Genomic DNA, 21,124 nt, shown 5'->3' with positions numbered 1-21,124 from the left:
TCTTCAATTAGCTACATTTTCTTTGGATTTACTCAATTTGTCAAAGTTAGACAAAGCTTTGAAAAAAACGTTAAATGGTTATGACTCTGGTGAAATATTTTTTTCTGTCTTTTTATAAGGGATTTGCCTCCGTTGATGAAGGAATCTTTTTAATAGAAAGTGGTTGCTAAGGAAAAACAATGAAATGTCATATAACAATCAAACTTGTTTGATTATCAAGTTTTATTATTCGCAAAAAAGAGTAGAATTACATTAAAAGGAGAGTATAAGAAGTAACTTTTCTGAACGGGAAAAATTTCCCTCATAATTGTCGTAAGTTTAGATAAAGCATTCATATGCTTTCTAGAAACAATAGATTCTGGAGGAGATTCAGAAATGATATGGAAATTTCCTCAGAAATGAGGAAAGGAGATGCAGAGAAAGAAGACCACTCTCATTATTGCCCTACTCTTTTTGCCTTTGAAAGAAAGCAAGAGAAACTGAGATGCCACTCCATCAAATGGAAAAAAGAAATCAGGAAGACATTTTTTTCCTAGCGTGAAGACTAGTAAAGTATTCCCAAGAGAATGATCAAGGCTGAGCCAACAACCACACAGACTGATATTTAAACCTTGCGTGGCCCTTCACAAGGAAATGCTTCTCAATTTTTTCAAATGTTGATAAGCTCAGCTACCTATTGCTTTGATGCCTATTTGAAACTTTCAGCACTCTCTTCCTCCTGTCCTCCCATATTCTTCTTTACAGATGATTCTACTTTACAGATAAAGCAGCCATCTTAGCCCCACTCACTCTCACAAAAGTCAAATCCATCTTCACAGCCTCTCCAGTCACAACAAAAGAGAGCACTTCTGCCTAACTAAGACTCGTCCTTCCACTTGCATACTAGCATTGATTCTCCTCCTTCCCTTGCAAGGACCTTGCTCCATCAGTTACCAGGTCTGTGCCTCTCAAATGGCCTTTGGAATGCAAACATGCTCATGTTTCACCAACTTTAAAATAAAACAAGTAATTAATAATAATAACACACACACAAACACACACACCAACTACCTCCCTCTGTATGTCAGCTATTGTGGTCCTGTCTAAAAGGCCATTCCACCCTCTTTCTTGAATGGCTAAACTCTACTCGTGTTTATATCTCCAGAATTACTTCTGGGAGTCCCAGCATTACTGCCACATTCCTGCTGTATACCACATACTCCCCTAAGGCTGCACTGTAACTGTCACTTGTCTTTCCAAAGCCCTAAATAGGCTGTGGAGTCACGGAGGCCCTGAGGAACAATTCTCTGTAAAACTTTTAACTAATGATACATTTCCCACTGCCTTCCTTCCTTACCCATCTTATGTATTGAAAATATTGAGTTGTAGTCATATTAGCAGAAGCTATCTTCTATTATCTGTGTCTGCCAACCTTTGTCGCAACATTTTATAAACTATTTATTAACGTATTTTTATCTACTACTAGACGCTGAGCTCCAAGTAGTAAGCATCTAGCATGCTTACCTTCGCATTTGGAGCACCTACTAGATTGAAGGTCTCAAAAATTAACTAAAGAAAAGGAAACAAGGAGGGAAGGAGAGGGAGGGACAATTTTGAACAGGAGGAGAAGCTCTAGGTGTGAGATTTGCATAACACAGTTAGGTGAAAATGATGAAGACAAAAGATACCCAATTCCAAAATTCTCAGTTGACTTAATACAAAATGGTAATTATTTCTCAAAAGGTTAACACTGTATTGTATGTTTAATTAAATAAATACAACTTCTTCATACACCCAACTCTTTAAAATTTGTACCCCACATTTTATGATATATCCAGTTTCCCTGTTCTCAAGGGATAATATTGCTCCTCATAAAAATATTATATAATTCACATTTCTTAAAAAAGGAAACATATGACAATGATATTAAAGTAATCTAATGTATATGCCTAGGCCATTCTGGTAATGGGTCATCATCACATAGCTAAATGATTTATCTCCAGACTACCTAAAAGCTAAGCAGAACAAGTCCTGTTATTTTCATTTTACAGTTGAGAAAATGGAACTTCAGAGAGGTTAAGAGGTGTGCACACCTTGAAGCTGTTAAAAAATTGAGGAAGAAGGTGAAAAGGAGAAATATTAGATTTGCTCTTTTGAAAATGTTTCAGCGGGGAGAAATGTAATCTTAATCAGCAACAACAAGCACTTATTCAGCATTTACCTCTTGGAGCCCAGCTCTGTCCTTCCTGCAGTAGAAATTTTACCAAAAGGAAGAGCAGGCATCACACCTCACAACCCTTTAGATAGAAATTTTTTTGAGAGACCTTGGCCTTTCAAGTAATTTACTCCACAAACACTCTGAGATTCTAGAGTGGCAAGAAAAGCAATTGTTAACTAAAAGCTTAACATCTAATACAGCTAGCACACTATTTTTTTTTTTTTTTTTGGCTAAACATATGATACAGTCAAGGGTTTCGTGTGTGTGTGTGTGTGTGTGTGTGTGTGTGTGTGTGTGTGTAATGAGCATATACTTTGGAGGACTCAGATAATTTCTGTGTATTGATTCCATAATAGAACACTGCCCCACCACCAACCTGTATCTTTGTGTTCCTCCCATCCTATTCTGCCCAACTAGAATTCCTCTCTGCATGTTTATTTCATTTGTTTATTTGTCTTTACTAGCTATTTTTTCATATCTTTTTATGTGGCCATTCTTCTGTCAATTTTAGAGCACCTTGATCAATATCTTCTATTTAATCATAGAATCACAAGCAGGGGGGATTTATGAGATATCTATGTTCACTGTTATTTAAATGTAAATACTTTTTAAAAGTATGCCCAGAACTAAAGCATTGGATTGCAACAGTGAAAGTACTTGTTGCTTGCAAGTAGTGGTAATGTGGATGATTTTTCACTATTTTTCTAAAGAACAATTTTAATGTTTTATATAGCTTGGCAATAAACAAAGAAAAACTGTCTTGTAATCGTGGCATCTTTGTTTTGATGTCATATTCTTGGTTATATATGTGATTTATTTGATCAAAAATAAATTTTATATCAAATACATTTGATTAGGAATACAACTTCCAAATATTATGTGCCCCTAAAGACAATTTGACCTGTTTATCCACAATCTGTATAATGATGGTTTTCATCTTATTAAAAACACAGTGCTTTCTTACCATTCTTGCTTTATTTTTCACGGTAAAACATTGAGAAGCAAGTGATGTGCATGAGCCTTACCCACTCTTCCTCGTCGTAGTCTGAATGATGCGGTATGGAGTCCTGCCTTCTCATGGGCGAGGGTTGGTCCTGGGGACTGCTCTCCTCTGTGCTGCTCTTAGGAGAGGGCGGCTTCTTAAGGATGCCTCCTGGCCTTGCAGTGTAGAGTGCTAAAAGAGCACTCCTGACCAGCTGATCCTTGAAGGCATGTACAAAAAGCTCTGTCTGGAAAGAAATTGATAAGGATTAGAAACACCATGGTAGGCCTCTCAGTCTAGAGCTATGAAAAGGTCAATTGCAGATTTGTTGGTATTTAAGTGGTGTGTATGGACGAAAAAGTACAGACACCAAAGAGAGAAAATGATTCATACCAATCAATGGAAAATAGTTTGGTTTTGGGACGCCGCCAAGGCCTTAAGTCCTCCTGTTTTAAAGTTAATGCTGAGGTTTTAAATGCACTATAAACACCATCTGTCTCCCCAACCTCATTTCTTTTAGCTTCAAATCCTGTCTTTGGAGATGTATTTCACTGGGAATTATCACTTGAACAACATCAATTTACCTGCTGCACCTTTCAAGTAATTCCAAACACACTTCAAAAGAAAATGGGATCAGACTATGTATATTTTATACTTTAAACAGAGTCAAAGGCTAAAGAAAGAAAGATATATCTTTTGAAAAAATAGTCAGGAAACTTTATTCGTTTAGCATTATGGAGAGATGACATAGGCAGTCTTCCTCTTGAAGACATTTGGCTTTTATTCCTTATCATCACCCCCTAAATGGTCTCTTCCACCCAATTGTTTAACAAGGTTACCGTGAAGCTTGGCATGGTAGATTTTACAAGCTGGTAGCAAATATCTAGTAAGTGCTATAGTAATGAAAGCTTCCAAACAATAAAGAACTTCACAGATGTACTTTGCAATTTCCTAATGAAATGTTTAATAGCTTCACCCCACAATAGACTGAAGGGTGCAGTAACTGATTTTCTGTATCATAGTACACTTAACATGCATGTGGCCTAACAATCTGTTCAGAATAAAGAAGTAGGTCAAGCAATGACCCATGTTGTTCCTATATTCATGCTCTGTAATTTGTTAGGAAGAGACCCTTTAACTCATAGCCTTATACTGAATAATAACTGATATAACCACCATTTAATGAGACACCCTTGGATATAATGCTGACTTCACCATTGCTACAACTCAAGATAATTATTTCTTGGTGCATTTCCACACCTAACTAGTGGTTACTAAATTATCTCTAAATCTTCCTGTTGTGAGCATCAGCAATTGAGGAAAACCAGTTAAACCACATGTAAAACAGTGCTAGTAAGACTTTGCCACATCTGCATAGTTACCTCTTTGCAACAGCATAATTTTCTAGAGCTGATAGGGCTCTTAAAGTTGACCTCTTCATTAACCAGATAAGAAAACTAAGAAAGAAATGCGGTGATCTGTTTTAGAGCATATAGCTTATTGGCAGCACTAATAGAATAGATCCAAAGTTTTCTTAACAAAGTCACTAGCTTTTCTCCTTTTTCCATACTACTCACCACCCACCGTCAACTAATGTTTCTGTCCTTCCTCCTCGTCTTCCCTAACCCCAACCATCCAAGTGTTTTGAACAACTACCAGTTCATAATTAAATGTGCCCACAATTGCCCGTGTACATCTTTATAGCTCAATTTTGTTGGATATTTTAAACATTCTGGTGATTTATAAGTCATATTGATGCCACTTTGAAGACGAGAAAACAAGACATATGAAAAACAGAATATATAAGAATAAAAGATTGGAAAATATTTTCAATAAATTAGGAAAACAAAATAAAAAGGCAGCTTACACTGGGAAAGCACAGAAAGAAGCATTCATTGATGTTCACAATGAAATGTTAAAATGAGAATGGGAAATATAAGAAAATGCTGATGGAAAAATTGGCGAGACGGTACTCAAACAAGTCAGTGTAGTCATAGCAAAATGAGGAAACATGTTATTTACATAATTTGTCATACAGCATGAATGTGCCCATCACTGTGAATTTAAATATTAAAAATGTGAATCTACTTTCATTCAGCTTAACTAAACTATTTCTCTGTTGATGGTTTCAATAAATTCTTTTGATTTATTTTTAGAGCAAAACAGCTTGCCTTCTTTGAATTCCTGCTACTACAGCTCCGGTCTTCACAATACTCACATAATTACTATGTAGCTAAATATCTATTCATACCCAATGAAATCTTCTCCAGTACTTGTAATCACCATCATTTTCTTCCCACAGAATGCACATACAGAGATTCCATTTCATTTATTCAAATATCATTTGAGTTCATTTACCACCAAAGGCAAAGGAGATGATACAGTAGATTCTTGCAGTTTTACAACCCAGAATTTCTTTGGATAACAGAAAACAAGACACAAAATCTTAAATATTAACTGAAATTTCACTTCGTGTCTGTACTGACAAAAGTTCACTCCTTGGGAACTCCTTGTATCACAGTATCCAGCGTATAGAATGATAATTTGCTAGAAAATACCTAAATATTCCATTGCAATATCCATGTGACCTAAAAAAAAAATCTTACTCTTTTTGATGAACACCACTTAGTAATGTAGGCCAGTATAAACCCTAGATGTCTTACAGCCAAAATAAATCAGCTTGAGGAGATCAATGTAGTCATTTAATCCCAACACAGCTGTATACAGCAGTCCCACCTTACTTATAGTTTTGCTTTCCATAGTTTCAGTTACCCTCAGTCAACCTCAGTTTGAAAATATTAAATGGAATATTCCAGAAATAAACAATTCCTAAGTCTTAAATTGTGTTCTGCTCTAAGTAGAATGATGAAATTGTGCACAGTCCTGCTTCATCCCACCTGGAGCATGAATCCTCCCTTTTTCCAGTGTATCCATGTTGTGTACACTACCCATTCGTTAGTCACTTAGTAGCTATCTCAGTTTCCAAATGGATGTCGCAGTATTGCAGTGCTTGTGTTCAAGTCACCCCTACACAGTAGCTTGATTCTATATCACAGTGCCACATCACAATGCCTATGTCATTTACTTCACTTCATCTCATCCCAGCAGACATGGTATCGTCACACGTCATCACAAGAAGAAGGGTGAGTACAACACAATAAGATGTTTTGAGGGAGAGAAGCCACATTCACATAACTATTATACAGTATATTATCATAATTGTTCTATTTTATTATTATTAGTTCTTGTTGTTAGTCTCTTTCTCTGCCTAATTTATAAATTAAACTATATAATAGGTATGTATTTATAAGAAAAAAAAATGTGTACATAGGGCTTGGTGCTGCCAGGGGTTTCAGACATCCACTGGGGGTCTTGGGACATATACCCTGGTGCTAAGGGGGTACTACTGCATTGCTATTCTTGCAACTGGGATGATACTAGGGAAGTTGAGATCATGGAAAGGATGTGGCCATGTCTCCAAGTTGCTATCGACTGTTCTGAAAACCGTTTTCTTTTTCTGATCCAGCTTGCACTACGTTAAATGAAAAAAGAAAGGCTTTCTAAATGTCATCATAAGGGTAGGCAAAATAATTATTTAAAATATCAGCTTAATATTGTAAAAAAAAAAAGAAGACACTCTGAACTTAAGGCAGATCTATTTCACTTTTTGATATTAGAAAATGAAAGAGAAATGATATCTTAAAAATGATATGTTTTCTAGCCTTACTGACATTTTTCCAGTTCATATCCCCATATAACTATTCTTCAAAGCAACACACAGAATTATCTGTAAGTATAAAACGACTAAAAATTACTTCTCCTGGGGATGAATGAAGAGAGTTTCCTAGTTTTCTGAATATTAATGGCAGAGGAATAGCTAGGATATGTTCATTTAAAACCACTCTTTTCAACTAGAGATCTCAACAAATGTAGCAAAGTCCTATTCTATTTAGAATCTCCTTATTTTCACTGAAAAAAAATTTAAAGCAATGCCTAATTCCACCTATAATGCAGAAGTAGCCAATGGCATAAGCAAGTGATTATTATTTTAGTAATCATGTATGTAGCAAGAAAGAATCCTGCTTATTTTGATATTTGATACATTTTAATTATTTGATAAGAGAAATAGTGCTATACTCTGTCATTAGTGCCTTGATATGTGTTCAACATTCCCTAAAGAAAAGAGTATTAGACTAAGAGCCAGGAGGTTATTTGACATCTAGGTAACTCAAATATGTTATCCACTTGACCTGGGATAAATTATGTAGCCACTTTTCCCAGTATGTACAAAATTACAGTGCCTCCATGTGACACTCCCGTGGGAATACATTACATAAACTCTGAAGTTCACTCTTCTTAATCCTCCTCTTTCTTGACTGACTTTTATTTTTGACTCATCATCCTTTGGTCACCCAAAATGTGATAAGTGGGCCCCAGGGGACTTTCACTTCCTCAGACGCAATTCATTTCATTAGTGAGGTAACCCGTTTCCCCAGAGCTTCAAGTATCATCTTTATGCAGAGGTCTCTAAAACCCATCTCTATCTATCTCTTGAACTAGCTCTATTGACCGTTTCCATTGGAAGTCCGCTGAGTTTAGAAGCCCCAGTTTGAACTCAAATTTTTTGTTTTGCTTTGTTTTGTTTTATTAATAGTATATTGGTTCTTCCCATATTTTCCATCTGAGTTGTGTCATAATTATTAATATTTAGCAACTCAGAGTCCGAACTTCTGAATCATCCTCAGTAACATCTATTTGCTGGATAAGTCATCAGTTTCTTCTGGTTATACCTTTCCAATAATTTCAAACACTGACCTTTACTTTACATTCCCATAGCTAGTCCCAATTAAGATTCTTTCTACATTTCATGTGGATCCTTTGTATAGTCTCATTACTGGCTGGTTTAATTGTCTCAAACCAGCTTTTCTTTTTCTTTCAGGTTGTTATCCAAGGGCCACCAATACTAGAATATAGATTCTTGCATCACAGCCTTGGACTACAAAACATACACAAATTGGTACTTTTATTTTTAGCATGCTTCCCCAGGAGCACTGCTGACATTTGGTGTTGCTCAATACTGTCCAAAGAATTTAATTCCACTGTCCTAACTCAGCCTGTATATTGCTATTAGGATGATCTTCACAATGCACACATCCAATCCTTCCGCAACAGCCTTCTCAGTGCCTACAGAATAAACTTTATCTTGAGTCAATCACTAGGACTTGGATGTCTAGATGCAACAGTATTTTTATCTTTTTAATTTATGAAAAACTGCTAAAACTTTCACATTTCCAAAGTGTGCAAGTAATTGTGTATCCATCAGTGATGCATGAAACTTCCATCCAGTTCCATATACTTCCCAACTCTACTGTATATGTTCAGCCTTTTTGATTTCAGCTATTATAACAGGTGGTTAGTGGCATCTTGTTGTAGTTTAAATTTGCATTTCCATAAAACACATGATGTTGAGCACCTTGGAAAGTGCTTATTTGCCATCCATATATCTTCTCTGGTAAAGTGTATTTTTAATTCTTTTGCCATTTTTAATTGAGTTGTTTGTCTTAGTATTAAGTTGTAAGAATACTTTTTATATTCTGATACAAGTTCTTTGACAGATACGTATTTTACAATACTTCCTCCCAATTCATGACTTGCTTTTGCGATTTCTTAACAGTGTCTTCTGAGGGCTGAAAGGTTTTAATTTTGATAAAGTCTTATGTATCATTTTTTCTCCTTTTCTTGACTCATGCTTTGTATGTTCCAAGAAATCTTTGCCTAACCCAAGTTGACAAGAATTTTCTCCTATGTTATAAAAGTTTTGTTTGCTTTTGTTTTCTTTCAGATTACATTTTAAAGTTTATGATCCAATTTTGTATATATATGAGGTAAAGATAAATATTCATTTTTTTGCATATGGATATCTGATTGTTCCTGCACAATATATTGAAAGGTATCCTTTTTCTAATTATTTTGTGCTTTTGTTTAGTTATTTGAACATATATGTGTGGGACTATTTCTAGATTATTGTGTTCCATTGATCTCAATGCCTATGCTATGCTAATATGCTGCAAACCACACAATATGTTGGTATTATTTTTGTTTGATGACTAAATACATTTAAGCCAATTAAATCTTTGACTTTTTAAAAATATATATATTTTCATATATTTACTATTTCCAGCATTCTCTATTCTTTTGTGTAGAACCAAATTTCTCCTGGTATCACTTCCTTCTTTCCTGAAGACTTTCCTTTAATATTTGTTGTAGCGCGAGCCTGCTGTGAAATCACTCAGCTTTTTTGTTTGTCTGAAATGGTCTTTATTTCACCTTTATTTTTGAGAGACATCTTCTCTGGGTATGAAATTGTAAGTTATCTTTTTTGTTGTTGTCAGTACTTTGAAGATGGTACTTCATTGACTCTGGCTTGCACAGTGTCTAATAGGAAGTGTGCTGTGCTGCTCATTGGTGTTCCTCGGCACATAATGTACTTTTTTTTTTTGTTTCCTTTTCTGGTTGCTTTCACAATTTTCTCTTTATCTCTGTTTCTCAGCAATGTGATGATGATGTACCTGAGATTCTTTTTCTATATTTACTCTGCTTGGAGTATGTTGAGCTTCTTGGGTCTGTAGTTTCGTTGTTTCATCAAATTTTGAAAAACTTGACCATCATTTTTGTCAATATTTTTCTGCTTCCCTCTCTCTCTCTCTCTCTCTCTCTCTCTTTCCCCTGGGATTTCAATTGCACATGGTTAGACACCTTGGTATTGCTCTATATGTCATTCATGTCCTGGTCATGTTTTTTAGTTTTTTTCTCTCTGTGCTTCACTTGGATAGTTTCAAATGCTGTGTTTGCATGTTCAATATCTAGTCTTGTATTGTTAATTCTACCCAGAATATTTTTATTTCAGAAGTTATATTTTACAATTCCATGAGCTCTATTTAATTATTTTAAAAATCTTCCATTATTCACTTCATCCTGGCCATGTTTTCCTCTAATTTCTTAACTATATGAAGTATATTTACAAATGTTATTTTAAAATCCTTGTCTGCTAATTTAATTTTCTCTGTCATTTCTGGGTTTGTTTATAGCCCTTGATTTTTTTCTTCTGGATATGGGTCATATTTTCCTAGTTCATTGCTTGTTTGGTATATGTTTATTGGATGGCAGGCATTTTGATTTTACATTCTTGGTTGCCAGATTTTGTTGTATTCTTTTAAATAATGGAAGATTTTCTGTTGTAAAGTTACTTGGAATCTCTGGGATCCTTTCAAACCTAACTTTAAAGACTTTTTAGAGTAGGTCAAGAGCAGCCTTTACTGTGGGACTAATTTAGCCCCACTACTGGGGCCATACACTTCCGAGGGCTCTAATCAATTCCCTGTGTATGACAAGGTCTATCACTCTGCAGGTAAGGAGATAAACTATTACCAGCCCTGTGTGACCACCAGGAATTGTTATCTGCTTATTTCTGATATTTTTGTCCCTGGAGCTGAATAGTTTATTCTTGTGCATGCATAGATCAGTACTCAGGTAACAAGTTCAAAGGCACTCATTTATATACCTCCAAGCCTTCCTCCTCTCCTCTGCTCTGTGAATTCTATCTAGCTCTCTTGGCCCTCCCAAACTCTAATCTCTGTCTCCTCAACAGGAAAAGATACTTTGTGTTTCCCCTCCCTTTGCTACAGCCTTGGAACTGCTCTAAGTAATTTAGATAATGGTAAGGATCACACAGTTTGTTATATTTGTGTGCTATTTTCCAATGCCTAAGAACCATTATTTTTGTTAAAGTAGGAGAATCCATCTTACTCCATCATGAACACAGCAGAAATTCTGATTCCATACATTTCATATGCAAGTCTCATTCTTAACGTTATTTTACTTTCTTATCTTTATTTTTCCTATTCTCTAATTTTCTAAAGAACAGAAATTTTGTTTATTGTATAATATTACTTATTTCACCAATTAAATATTTACCATTTTAAGGGGATTGTGGAAAAACAGAAACATAAGTTCTAATACAGACATTTCATTTTCATCTCAACCAGTAATTCTTAAGTTCCTTTAGGCAACTAAAATATATTTTCACCAAACATAAAAAACAAATGAAGAAAACCTCTACTTATTAAGTTCTTTCCTTCAGTTTGGATTGATATAGACCTAGGAGTGATTAAAGTGATTAAACAAAAAATTCCTTCTCAGTTTCTAATCAACATAATTAATATTCTTCTCTATATTATCTGTACTTCAACTTCTAAGTATACTAGCTTCCTGTCATTGCTATTACAGGAAACAGAACATTTCTTAAGAAAATCCTGAGTAAAGTTTGAGAATAAAATGATTTTTATTTTTCTTTGAATACAACAGAATTCTTTGGTATAGTATATTGAGAGTGAAAGGATAGTAGGAATTAGAAGCTGTGAGAATTTTTCAAATATACTGTGAGCATAGCCTCTATTTGCAACAAAACCCATTTTTAACCATTTAACAACGGTAATATTGTAAAACACCCCTCATTCTTTTAAATTCTTAGGTTGTAAAAGTTAAGGGCCATATCTATGTAGTATTTGTCAGATAGCATCAAGTACAATATCACACACAATTAAGTGCTCAATAGTGCTTTTTGATGAGCAGGATTATAATGACTTTCTAAACAAGGTCTATCAATCTCAGTGAAATGGAGAAAGTGATGGGCATTAGAAAGCTAATGTCACCCATATTTCTGAGCTGTGAGAGATACCCACACACTGCCTGTATCTAGGCCCTTATTTCTCTTATTTTTTCAGTTTGAATTTCTTTACCTTTTTCACTATTTTTTTCTCTTTCATAGAATTGCATACTTCTAGTTCAAGGACAAGAAAAATGCATTTTTAACTCACTCTATTATTAACCTTTTCTGTCTTATGTTAAAATGTTGGCCTATCCTTTGTCTTCTCTGTTGGAATTATTCAGATAAACTCAGAGCTTACCTTTTGTATATGACATTATAAGATTAAATTATTTCTTTAATATTTTCATGAACTAATATAGCAACCAAACCCAATCATCTATCAGAAGGCATACTAAGAATTTAAAAATTACAGTATAATTTAACTGTGCACATTAGAACATAAAAAATTTATAAAAATATAATTTCATTCTTGTGAAATATCAGCTATACTCTCGTCCTGTACCACATGTTTCCTTAGTCCTATGAACAAGCATCCATCATTACACTTATGATACATTTGAAAATATGGTATAGTGATTAAGCTCACAGAATCTGGAGCCAGAAACATAAGGCGTGTGATTGTGAGCACATTATTTAATATTTCTGTACCTCAGTTTCCTTAACTGTGTAAAATGGGAATATTAACAATCCTTACTTCATAGGATTAAGAAGAATAAATGCTGAAAATAATAGTATCCACCTCATGGAATTGTGAAAATTGAAGATCTTATAACTCTACCTTACAGTTATTAAGCCTCTGGTAATTGCTAGCTATTACTGTCATCTTCATTATCGTCACAACTATTACCCCAAGGATCTTGAATTTCTTGCTAAGAACAGGCCTTTGTCTTATTTTTTCCATATTGTACCCTTTCAGTCAGACACAGTGTCTGGCAAATAGTATGAATTCAGGAATTATTTTTACTTCTTATAAATTGTGTTTGTTGTTTCGATCAGTGGGTGTTTAGATGGATGGAATTTTGCTGGGGAGCCCTAGCCATGTGGCCTGGTTCTCAGGGGCAGTAGAGATGATGTGAATCGCCTTTGGATCTACAAATATTGCCCATTCTGAGACTCCCTGAATATGCCCTATTAGCAAGTAGGGTTTCTATCTTGCCCTTGTTTTTCTCCCAGACTCTGAGTATATGTTTAATTGATAATGATTTCATTGCTATCATCTCCAGATGCAAGGCCATGTTTAAGAGGAGAGATGCCATCTCATCACAAAATCGAATGCCTCTTTCCTCAACACACCTGGGCTTTCCTCACAGCATTCCCCCACCACACCAGCTTACCACAGTGAACTCTCCCACATTCAGGTGCTCAAAGCCTATACAACCTTCATTAGTCCCTCATACACATAAATATAGACAATTCCTATTGTGTCTGGAATACACTATATGGGTGAATCCCTAAGGAAACAACTCTAAGTATTAATTTTCCAAACATACTAGTTCAGAATCAATAAAAGAAACAAGGTGCTATCAATGAAGAATGGATTTTTATTCTTTAGCTCATGGTATACAAGACCCCTGAAAGTTAAAAACAAAACTTTCAGAGCTTGAGTCCTGCTAATATTAAATTATATTTAAATTGAAGATGCCACTAAAACTATTTCTCTTTCATGCTGAATTCATGGATTGTACTTTATTCCAAACCATGAGCTACTAACAGTTTTCATGGACTACACAAAACTGTTAACTTTGATAATTCTTTGACATTTCAGGCATGAATTCTTAAAGGAAACTTTAAGAATTGCAAACTTAACTTAAAAATGATTCTCCTAATTTTAAGGGCTGAGAGAGTGATTAGCAGACAAAGCTTGTCTACTCAGTAGAAAACAGAGGGGGAAAGGTTGGAGCAATGCTGGATTAAAGAAGAAAATATCTGCCCTCTCCCCCAAATCACTGCAGCAGGTTGTAAATGATGTATGAAATGACAAATCCCTGCCCAGTTCACAGGAAGAATATAAATACTGCTCTGTAATCACTGCAGTGCTGTGCTATTTGCTAAAATTTTCAGTGTAGGTGAACCCAGAAAAATCTTACCTCATCTATAACTCTGAAAAAGAAATGAACCGAAATGAAATTATATTGTTTTACTATATTGTGACAACCTCCTCTTTTTTTTTCCTTTTTCCCCAGCCTTAAAGAAATATTTAAGCGTTGCTGAGAAGGCAGTCTGACAAAATTGTTTTTAAAAAAAATTTAAATAAGGAAATGTCAAAACCTATATATTAGATGGAAGATACCAGAAAGAGCTTCCATCCTAGAGTCACCCAGACAGGTTTTGGACTCTAGTTTTGTTTGAATCCTGGGTTTGACTCTTGCTGTTTGACTTTGCATATTTTAAAAAATTCTCTGAGCTTTAGTTTTTTCCTATGTGAAATAGAGATAACATGTCCCTCACAATTGCAAAGATTGAATGAAATGACATAAGGCATGAAGTCCCTTGCCTTATTTGACACCAAGTAGGTACCTGTAAACTGGCACAAAGTACGTACTTGGAGTCAATATTTTCTTTCTTTTCATGATGGAGGCACCTGTTCAGGCATGGAAGGAATGCTGCATTTTGAACTGGAACTCTCGAGTTTTGATTTTTCACTTTTTAATTTACTAGACAATTCACTTGACCTTTCTGAGTAGATATTAGCTCATTTGTAATGGAAATGGATATTAGTTTTCTCCTATAAAAATGTACTAAAATGTACAATTTAAACTAAAATATTAAGTATAAGGTATCATTATTATAATATAAATTAACACAGCTGAATAAAAAGTATAGACATACATAAGATCCAGGTTGTATGAATCTGTTCTTCAGAAAGGTGAGGGGAATTACACTGCTGTCTTATTCTAGAATTATTATATAGAATTTTCTTTTGTAGGTTTCTTCAAGGGCATATTTATTGGAAGTGTGTCACAATAAATTACAAGATGTCCTTAGAAGGTATAGGAGAAGGATGAGCACATTGGAACTGGACTCCGGGATACCTAGTTTTACATTTAAAATCAAGCTGTAATCTGTCTTTTTCTCTCCTGGTTCTCTCCATATCCTATGGCTACCCTAATCAGTTCTGGAAGGTGATACTGAGTACCTAGCCCATGCCAGACTGCCTTTCCCTTCCGCAGATACAGGAGCAAGTCACCTTTGGAAAAACTAAGGCTTAGATTCCACCACGTTTTAAATAACTAATACTTTTAGAAATTTTTAGAACCTTCTCCCAGTAGATAATGTTATAGAAAGCAAACTGGGGCAGAGGAAGTAACCCAGGACACTGATAAATCCATATCAAAGTCCTGCTTTCTAATGAAGTGACATTCCTGTTCAAATGTATAGCTTTATATGCATAAAAATTAGGTGATAACTAGAGGAAAATAATTTTCAAAATCTAATTTAATTCATTTAATAAAATCATAAACCAAAGAAAGTAAAAGATGCCAAGGAAAAGAGAAGATATACACCAACCAATAAAAGGTTTCATTTTCGACTAAGAAAAAAAAATTAGTGCTCAATAAGATTTGAAAAGAGAATGAGGCCAATTCATTTTGATCCTATGGCAATACTTTGAAGCCTACTTTCTAACCTGGTCTATTTTACATTTCCAGATGCTATGAAAAGCAATGTATGCAGAAAGCAACACCAATGGGGATTTGAGTATTTCATTTTCCCTGACTGTAGTGATGATTTGGATCTTACTTTTTCCGAAAGCATCTTTAAAGAATTCTTCAAGCTGTCTGGAGAATGCTGGCTTGCAGAATTAAGCAGTAGGTCTGCATGGGTTGCTATAAGAGGTTGTAGTTGATTGATGTTGCTGAGGACTTCTTTTGCTTTGGCTGTGTTTTCAGGTGAATAGTAAATAAACTGGTATCCAGTACTGCAACAACAAAGATAAAGGTAAGTTACACAAAGAGCAGAAAGAATTTGCAGCCCTTAATATCAGATGGCAAATGATAAAGAGAATTCCATGTATCACTATATCCTATCAAACAGATAAGAACTGTCCTAAGAGATCTTTATGATGCCCCAGCAATTTTTAAGTAAGATGACGAAGACACATTTTAAGACTAAGTAAAGCTCAGCCACTAGGAAGATTCTTTATGATTGTATTTCAAGTAATAATATTCAAAACAAATTAGCACTAATATTAATTTCCAATGAACTTGAGGCCACATAGTTCAGAGGGAAAAGTGTCAGCTTTTATATTCAAGCCAATCTCAGTTTAAATCCTGGTTTTCCACTTGCTACCTTGACAACTGCAGGCAGCCTCTGCTTCCTCATCAGAAAAGTGGAAATAATTATCCAAACAATTCTATGGGGTGCGTAAGATTAGAGATCATTCATCTGAAGTGCCTAAGACAGTGCTTGGCAGGAGGAAGCACTGAATACCTGCTACCTAGAGTTTCCCCCGTGACACTGAACAGAGAGTGAGAGGGAGTAAATTCTAATAGCTGAGAAATGAGGAGAAAATGAATTATTGCTAAGTGGGCATATAGACAATTTTATTGGATAAAAAAGGACATTTATAATATAAAAATTCTATTATGTTATTTTATCACTGCCCTTTTTGTTCCTTGTGGTTTTCCATCTAACTTCTTATTAATTGAAGCATTATTGACTTTTGGAATCATCATCTAGGAACGGATCAAGCACATTATGGGAATAGGGATTCCTGGAATGAAGGAATCTTTGGCCAGTTTCATTAGGAGAGATGAAGGAGGCATTCTAGCAGGGAAAGCAGTCAAACAGCAAAACATCAGCCAGAAGAAGAGAAGAGGGAGGTCTTGGTGCATGCACAGCTTGGTGCACGCTTGCTTGTTTCCCAGTACACTCAATTGCTGACGCACTTTTTCATAAAGCCTTGCAGCCTATGTTGAGTATTTATTGACTATCCCCTCTACATAATTCCATGTCTCATTTTGAAAAGTCGGAAACCGATAAGAAAAATGAATATCTAGGAAGCATTCTCTGTCCTCTTGCTGTTACCCTAATTATTTTTCAGGGGAAATTATCAGAATCTCTAAGGAGACAATACTCTTTCGAAAACATGTAATGAATATTCTATTCTATTCTTTCTATTCTATTGACTGATTGATTTTGCAAAACGATTAAAAGAAATGCCCTTGGATGCTTGGGCTATTCAGAAGATAGGACAAGAAGTCAATGAGGGTTGGTTTATAAAGGCTAAGAAATACATTGCTAGTTTGAAGTTTGTGATACCTTTACAAGAATTTCCTTTCAATTTCTTGTAGACTTTTAAACATCAGAAATGAGGCCTTCAAATAAAACATACCTTAACTACTTATTACATATATTTTAGCAAATGAAAAATAACAACTGAGAGGAGGAAAAAGAAAACAATTGTGCCAATTACTTATGTCCCCTTCTGGCTTCACTGTGTGGGTGAGACTGAAGATCTCATGCAGGAGTGTACTAAGGCCTTAATGAATCAAACAACTCTGTGTTATTTTGCAAAGAAAATGACTAAAGATACAGCTGGGTCACTAGGGTGGGGACAATGATTGATACTCAGCAGCTCTGCGAGCAGAGAGCAGGGCCTACTGCAAACCCAACCCAGGACACGGTGTGTGGAAGCTGCTCCAGGATCCCTCTTCACAGGTCTGCTCTTCTGCCAGTGGAGTTTGCTTCCTGGTGTCATCTTAGGGGTACTGGCAGGCCTACAGCTTATCCCTTGGAAAGCTAGTTGCTGATGGCCATGTGTGGTCTTCATCTTTCTCTTCACATGACTCCTCTTTCTGAGCCTCTCATACAGTCACTCCCATTCATTCTTTTCTCCTGCTGTCACTCCTGCCTTCCTTCTTTGCTCAGATTATTCTTCCCTGGCAGCTCACTGTTACTTTATTTCCAAATATTACTTATATCCATTGTCTTTTTTATGCATTTCTTATTCTGCAAATTCCCTTAGAGTCTCCACTCCATTTGGTTCTAATATATATATTTGCAAAACTTATTTTTCACATGTTGTTTACTTATAACTAGTTTAATGGTGCTCAGATTTTAGCAGTCATTAGATTCAGTCGGGTATGAGGAGAGGGTGTAGGATGTTCAATGAAAAAATGCAGCCTCCTTGGTAAACACCAAGAGATTCTGTTTCACCAGGTTGCAGCATTTGTTTTTGTTTTTTTTTTTTTTGAGACAGAGTCTCACTCTGTTGCCTGAGCTAGAGTGAGTGCCGTGGCGTCAGGTCAGCCTAGCTCACAGCAACCTCAAACTCCAGGGCGCAAACGATCCTACTGCCTCAGCCTCCCGTGTAGCTGGGACACAGGCATGCACCACCATGCCCGGCTAATTTTTTCTATATATATATTTTAGTTGGCCAGATAATTTCTTTCTATTTTTAGTAGAGATGGGGTCTCGCTCTTGCTCAGGCTGGTCTCGAACTCCTGACCTCAAGCGATCCACCCGCCTCGGCCTCCCAGAGTGCTAGGATTACAGGCGTGAGCCACTGTGCCCAGCCGTGCAGCATTTGTAATAAGCACCTCAGGAGGTCCTGATGCAGGTGGACAACTGAGCATCTTTAAAGACACCTGCTGCCATTGTTTTGACTCTGGGATCCCCTCTAACCCTTTGATCATGCTACACAATGACTCTGATCAAAGTTCCTCCATAATTTACTCTAATTTTCTTAGTACCTTTTACAAATCTATTTTCATATTCCATTTTTATATACAGCACAAGTTGTTTTGGTTTCCTTGTCATTGCCAGTGTTTCCTGTCCTAACCTTTTTCATCATTCTTTCATCTTTGCCCTCCCAGTTTACTCCCATCCCTCCCCAAAACACTCTTCAATCACCATCATGGGATGTAACCCTAACTCCTGCTGCTTGCTCCTAAGTCAATCTTTTTTGGAGCAGAGTTATGTAGCAGACGTTGGTTCTTCTGATGAAGTCTTTTAACGATGAGCATCTTACCTAGTGAGGTTGAAAGATTCATTTTCCACAATAAAAACCAATGTTGGTGTCCAGGATGAAATAGTATGGTATGCAGAAAAAATATCACCAGCCACAAAATAATTTTAAGTATACATAAATTTCATCTACCTCTTCAGTCCCTTACTCTTTAAACATGTCATATATTTTAACAGTTATAGCTTCTTAAATGGAAAGTTATAAGTATAATTTAATTATCTAGATAAAAAGAATATAGCCAAACTCTATTTTATAGTGGTGTGAAGTTTAAACCGAATCCAAACACTTGAGTCAACTATCAATCAGACAAAACTGGAAGAAAGACAAAATATTTGCTTGAACAAAAAATATTTTATAGGATATAAACAATACTGCAAATCATAGAAAAGGAAGATTGAAATCAGTTTCATAATACTTTTCCATTGATTAGACAGTGAATTAAAATGTACATATGGATATATACATATATACACTTTAATTTAATATATATTTATTACAGTAATTTAATTTATTATATTTAATATCAATTTATTTCAAAGGCACACACACAAATATCCATCTTCATATGTGGGTATGTATATATTGTCACCAGGCATGTCGTATTTTGAAGATGTAAAAGAAGATAAAGCACATAGTGAAGTTACATTCATATTCATAAACTCTGCTAACAAAATACAATTACAACAAGGACTTGTATATTCCCAGCTATATATTCTGCCTCAGTCCCTTTTTGCTAGTCCTCCTAATTTCCCCAACCTCTAGTGTTGGCATGCTCTTCCTTTTTTATCTACTTGTGACTCCTAAGGATTCTCATTTAATCTCATGGTTTACATACCCCTGTTGTGCTAATGATTCCAAAATTTACATCTCTAGCCTAGACCTTTTCCCTGAACTGCAATTAAAACAAGAGCTGGCCTCTTGACAGCTCCAATTTCACATGTCCCAACCTGAGTTCTTGATCTACTCCCCATTCTCCACAGCCAGCTCCTTCTGCACCCTTCCCCATCTTAGTTTATGGCAAGTACCTTTGATGTGGTCTATGACTCTTCTCTTCTTCTGCTACTTTTTGCCTAATTTTTCAGAAAATTCTGCCTTTTCCCTTCAAAATACACCCAGAGTCCAACCACATATTCCTACATTCACTGCAACCACCTTGGTGTAAACCACCATCATTTTCTGCTGCCAGGATTATTGTCATAGCTGTGTTGTCACACTTATCTATTGACAGGTAAATAATACTCTATCTAAGATATTGAAATCCTTGACTTATGCTTAGGGTTTGAAGAAGGTAGGAGGCAGGCAAGAAGAGAGCAATAAAGCAACTCTTCTTTAGCTCCCTGACCACGAGTCCATGTCCTGGGAATTTGCTTTGTCACTTCCCTGCTCCATTGTTACCTCTACTCCTTAACCTGTTTGCTCAACCAAGCTACCATCTTGGGCAATGGAGTTATGGAAAAATATAGCTGAGAGGTGATCAATTGGCAAGGAGGGAAAAGGGAAGGAAAAGATATGGGAGGTGGTGTGGCCAGAAGGGGATTGGGATTAATGAGTTCAGGAAAAAATGCTTTAGAGTAGTGTGTCTCTTCTCCTGTGGCCGAATTAAATCTCCAGAGGAAAAGAAAATCTGAAAACTATTTCCACTTATTTTTTCACAACTTAAACACTACTCATAAAAAAATAAAAAACTGGTCTCTTGAATCCAGAGGGAGGGATAGAAATGCTGGCAGTTCTAACTGAGAAGAAAACCATGTGGATAACAAAAGAAAATTTACACCTTAGTGCACTTAAATATACCCTTCTGGTTTCACAGGGCTTAACACGCTTCATGGTATTGTAGAAGGTAAAACGTACCTCTCTGCCTTCCCTAATGCACCCTTTTCCATTTTCTGCTGGAAGCAGGGTTTGGAGAAAAGAATTAGAAGGAAAATGATACTTTTTAAAAAAACCTCCTGTGAATTTCACTTATATAATTGAAGTATATAATATATGCTTAAATTGATATTTACCTTTAAAACTACTCTTGCTGAAAACAAATCTTGGTTTCATGAAAACTTTAGAATTGGAGGGTGTTCTGATCAAAATATGATTCTGCCATTTATTAGTTCTGTGACAAGAGATGCTAATTAAGTGGGAAAAAACCTAACATTCATTTCTGTTCAATATGCCACCTCTAAGGAAATTTGTTTATTGGATCTGATCACAGTGGCTTCTACTATGTTAATTTTCAGTTTGCAAGTTCTTGCCTGCACTTTCTTGATCATTAAGACCTCTCTATTATGTATATCCTTTCTTTAGCCCTATTCTTGCCTT

At 35.7% G+C, this 21,124-nt stretch overlaps 1 protein-coding gene across 3 annotated transcripts in view; it reads right to left on the bottom strand.

Moving 5' to 3' along the window:
• INPP4B (inositol polyphosphate-4-phosphatase type II B) overlaps nt 1-21,124 on the bottom strand; it is a 325,665-nt gene that overhangs the window by 89,729 nt on the left and 214,812 nt on the right. For all 3 annotated transcript variants that reach the window (XM_045552212.1, XM_045552213.1, XM_045552211.1), the window contains 2 exons: nt 15,586-15,763; nt 3,223-3,426 (listed from right to left, as the gene is read on the bottom strand). In XM_045552212.1, the coding sequence (XP_045408168.1) occupies nt 3,223-3,426; nt 15,586-15,763 (382 nt within the window). The remainder of the gene's footprint in view (nt 1-3,222; nt 3,427-15,585; nt 15,764-21,124) is intronic.

The sequence above is a fragment of the Lemur catta genome, chromosome 5, assembly GCF_020740605.2.
Source record: "Lemur catta isolate mLemCat1 chromosome 5, mLemCat1.pri, whole genome shotgun sequence".
Classification (NCBI taxonomy): Eukaryota; Metazoa; Chordata; class Mammalia; order Primates; family Lemuridae; genus Lemur; species Lemur catta.
Note: the sequence above shows the minus strand (reverse complement) of the source record. Positions and strands in the feature narration are given on the sequence as shown.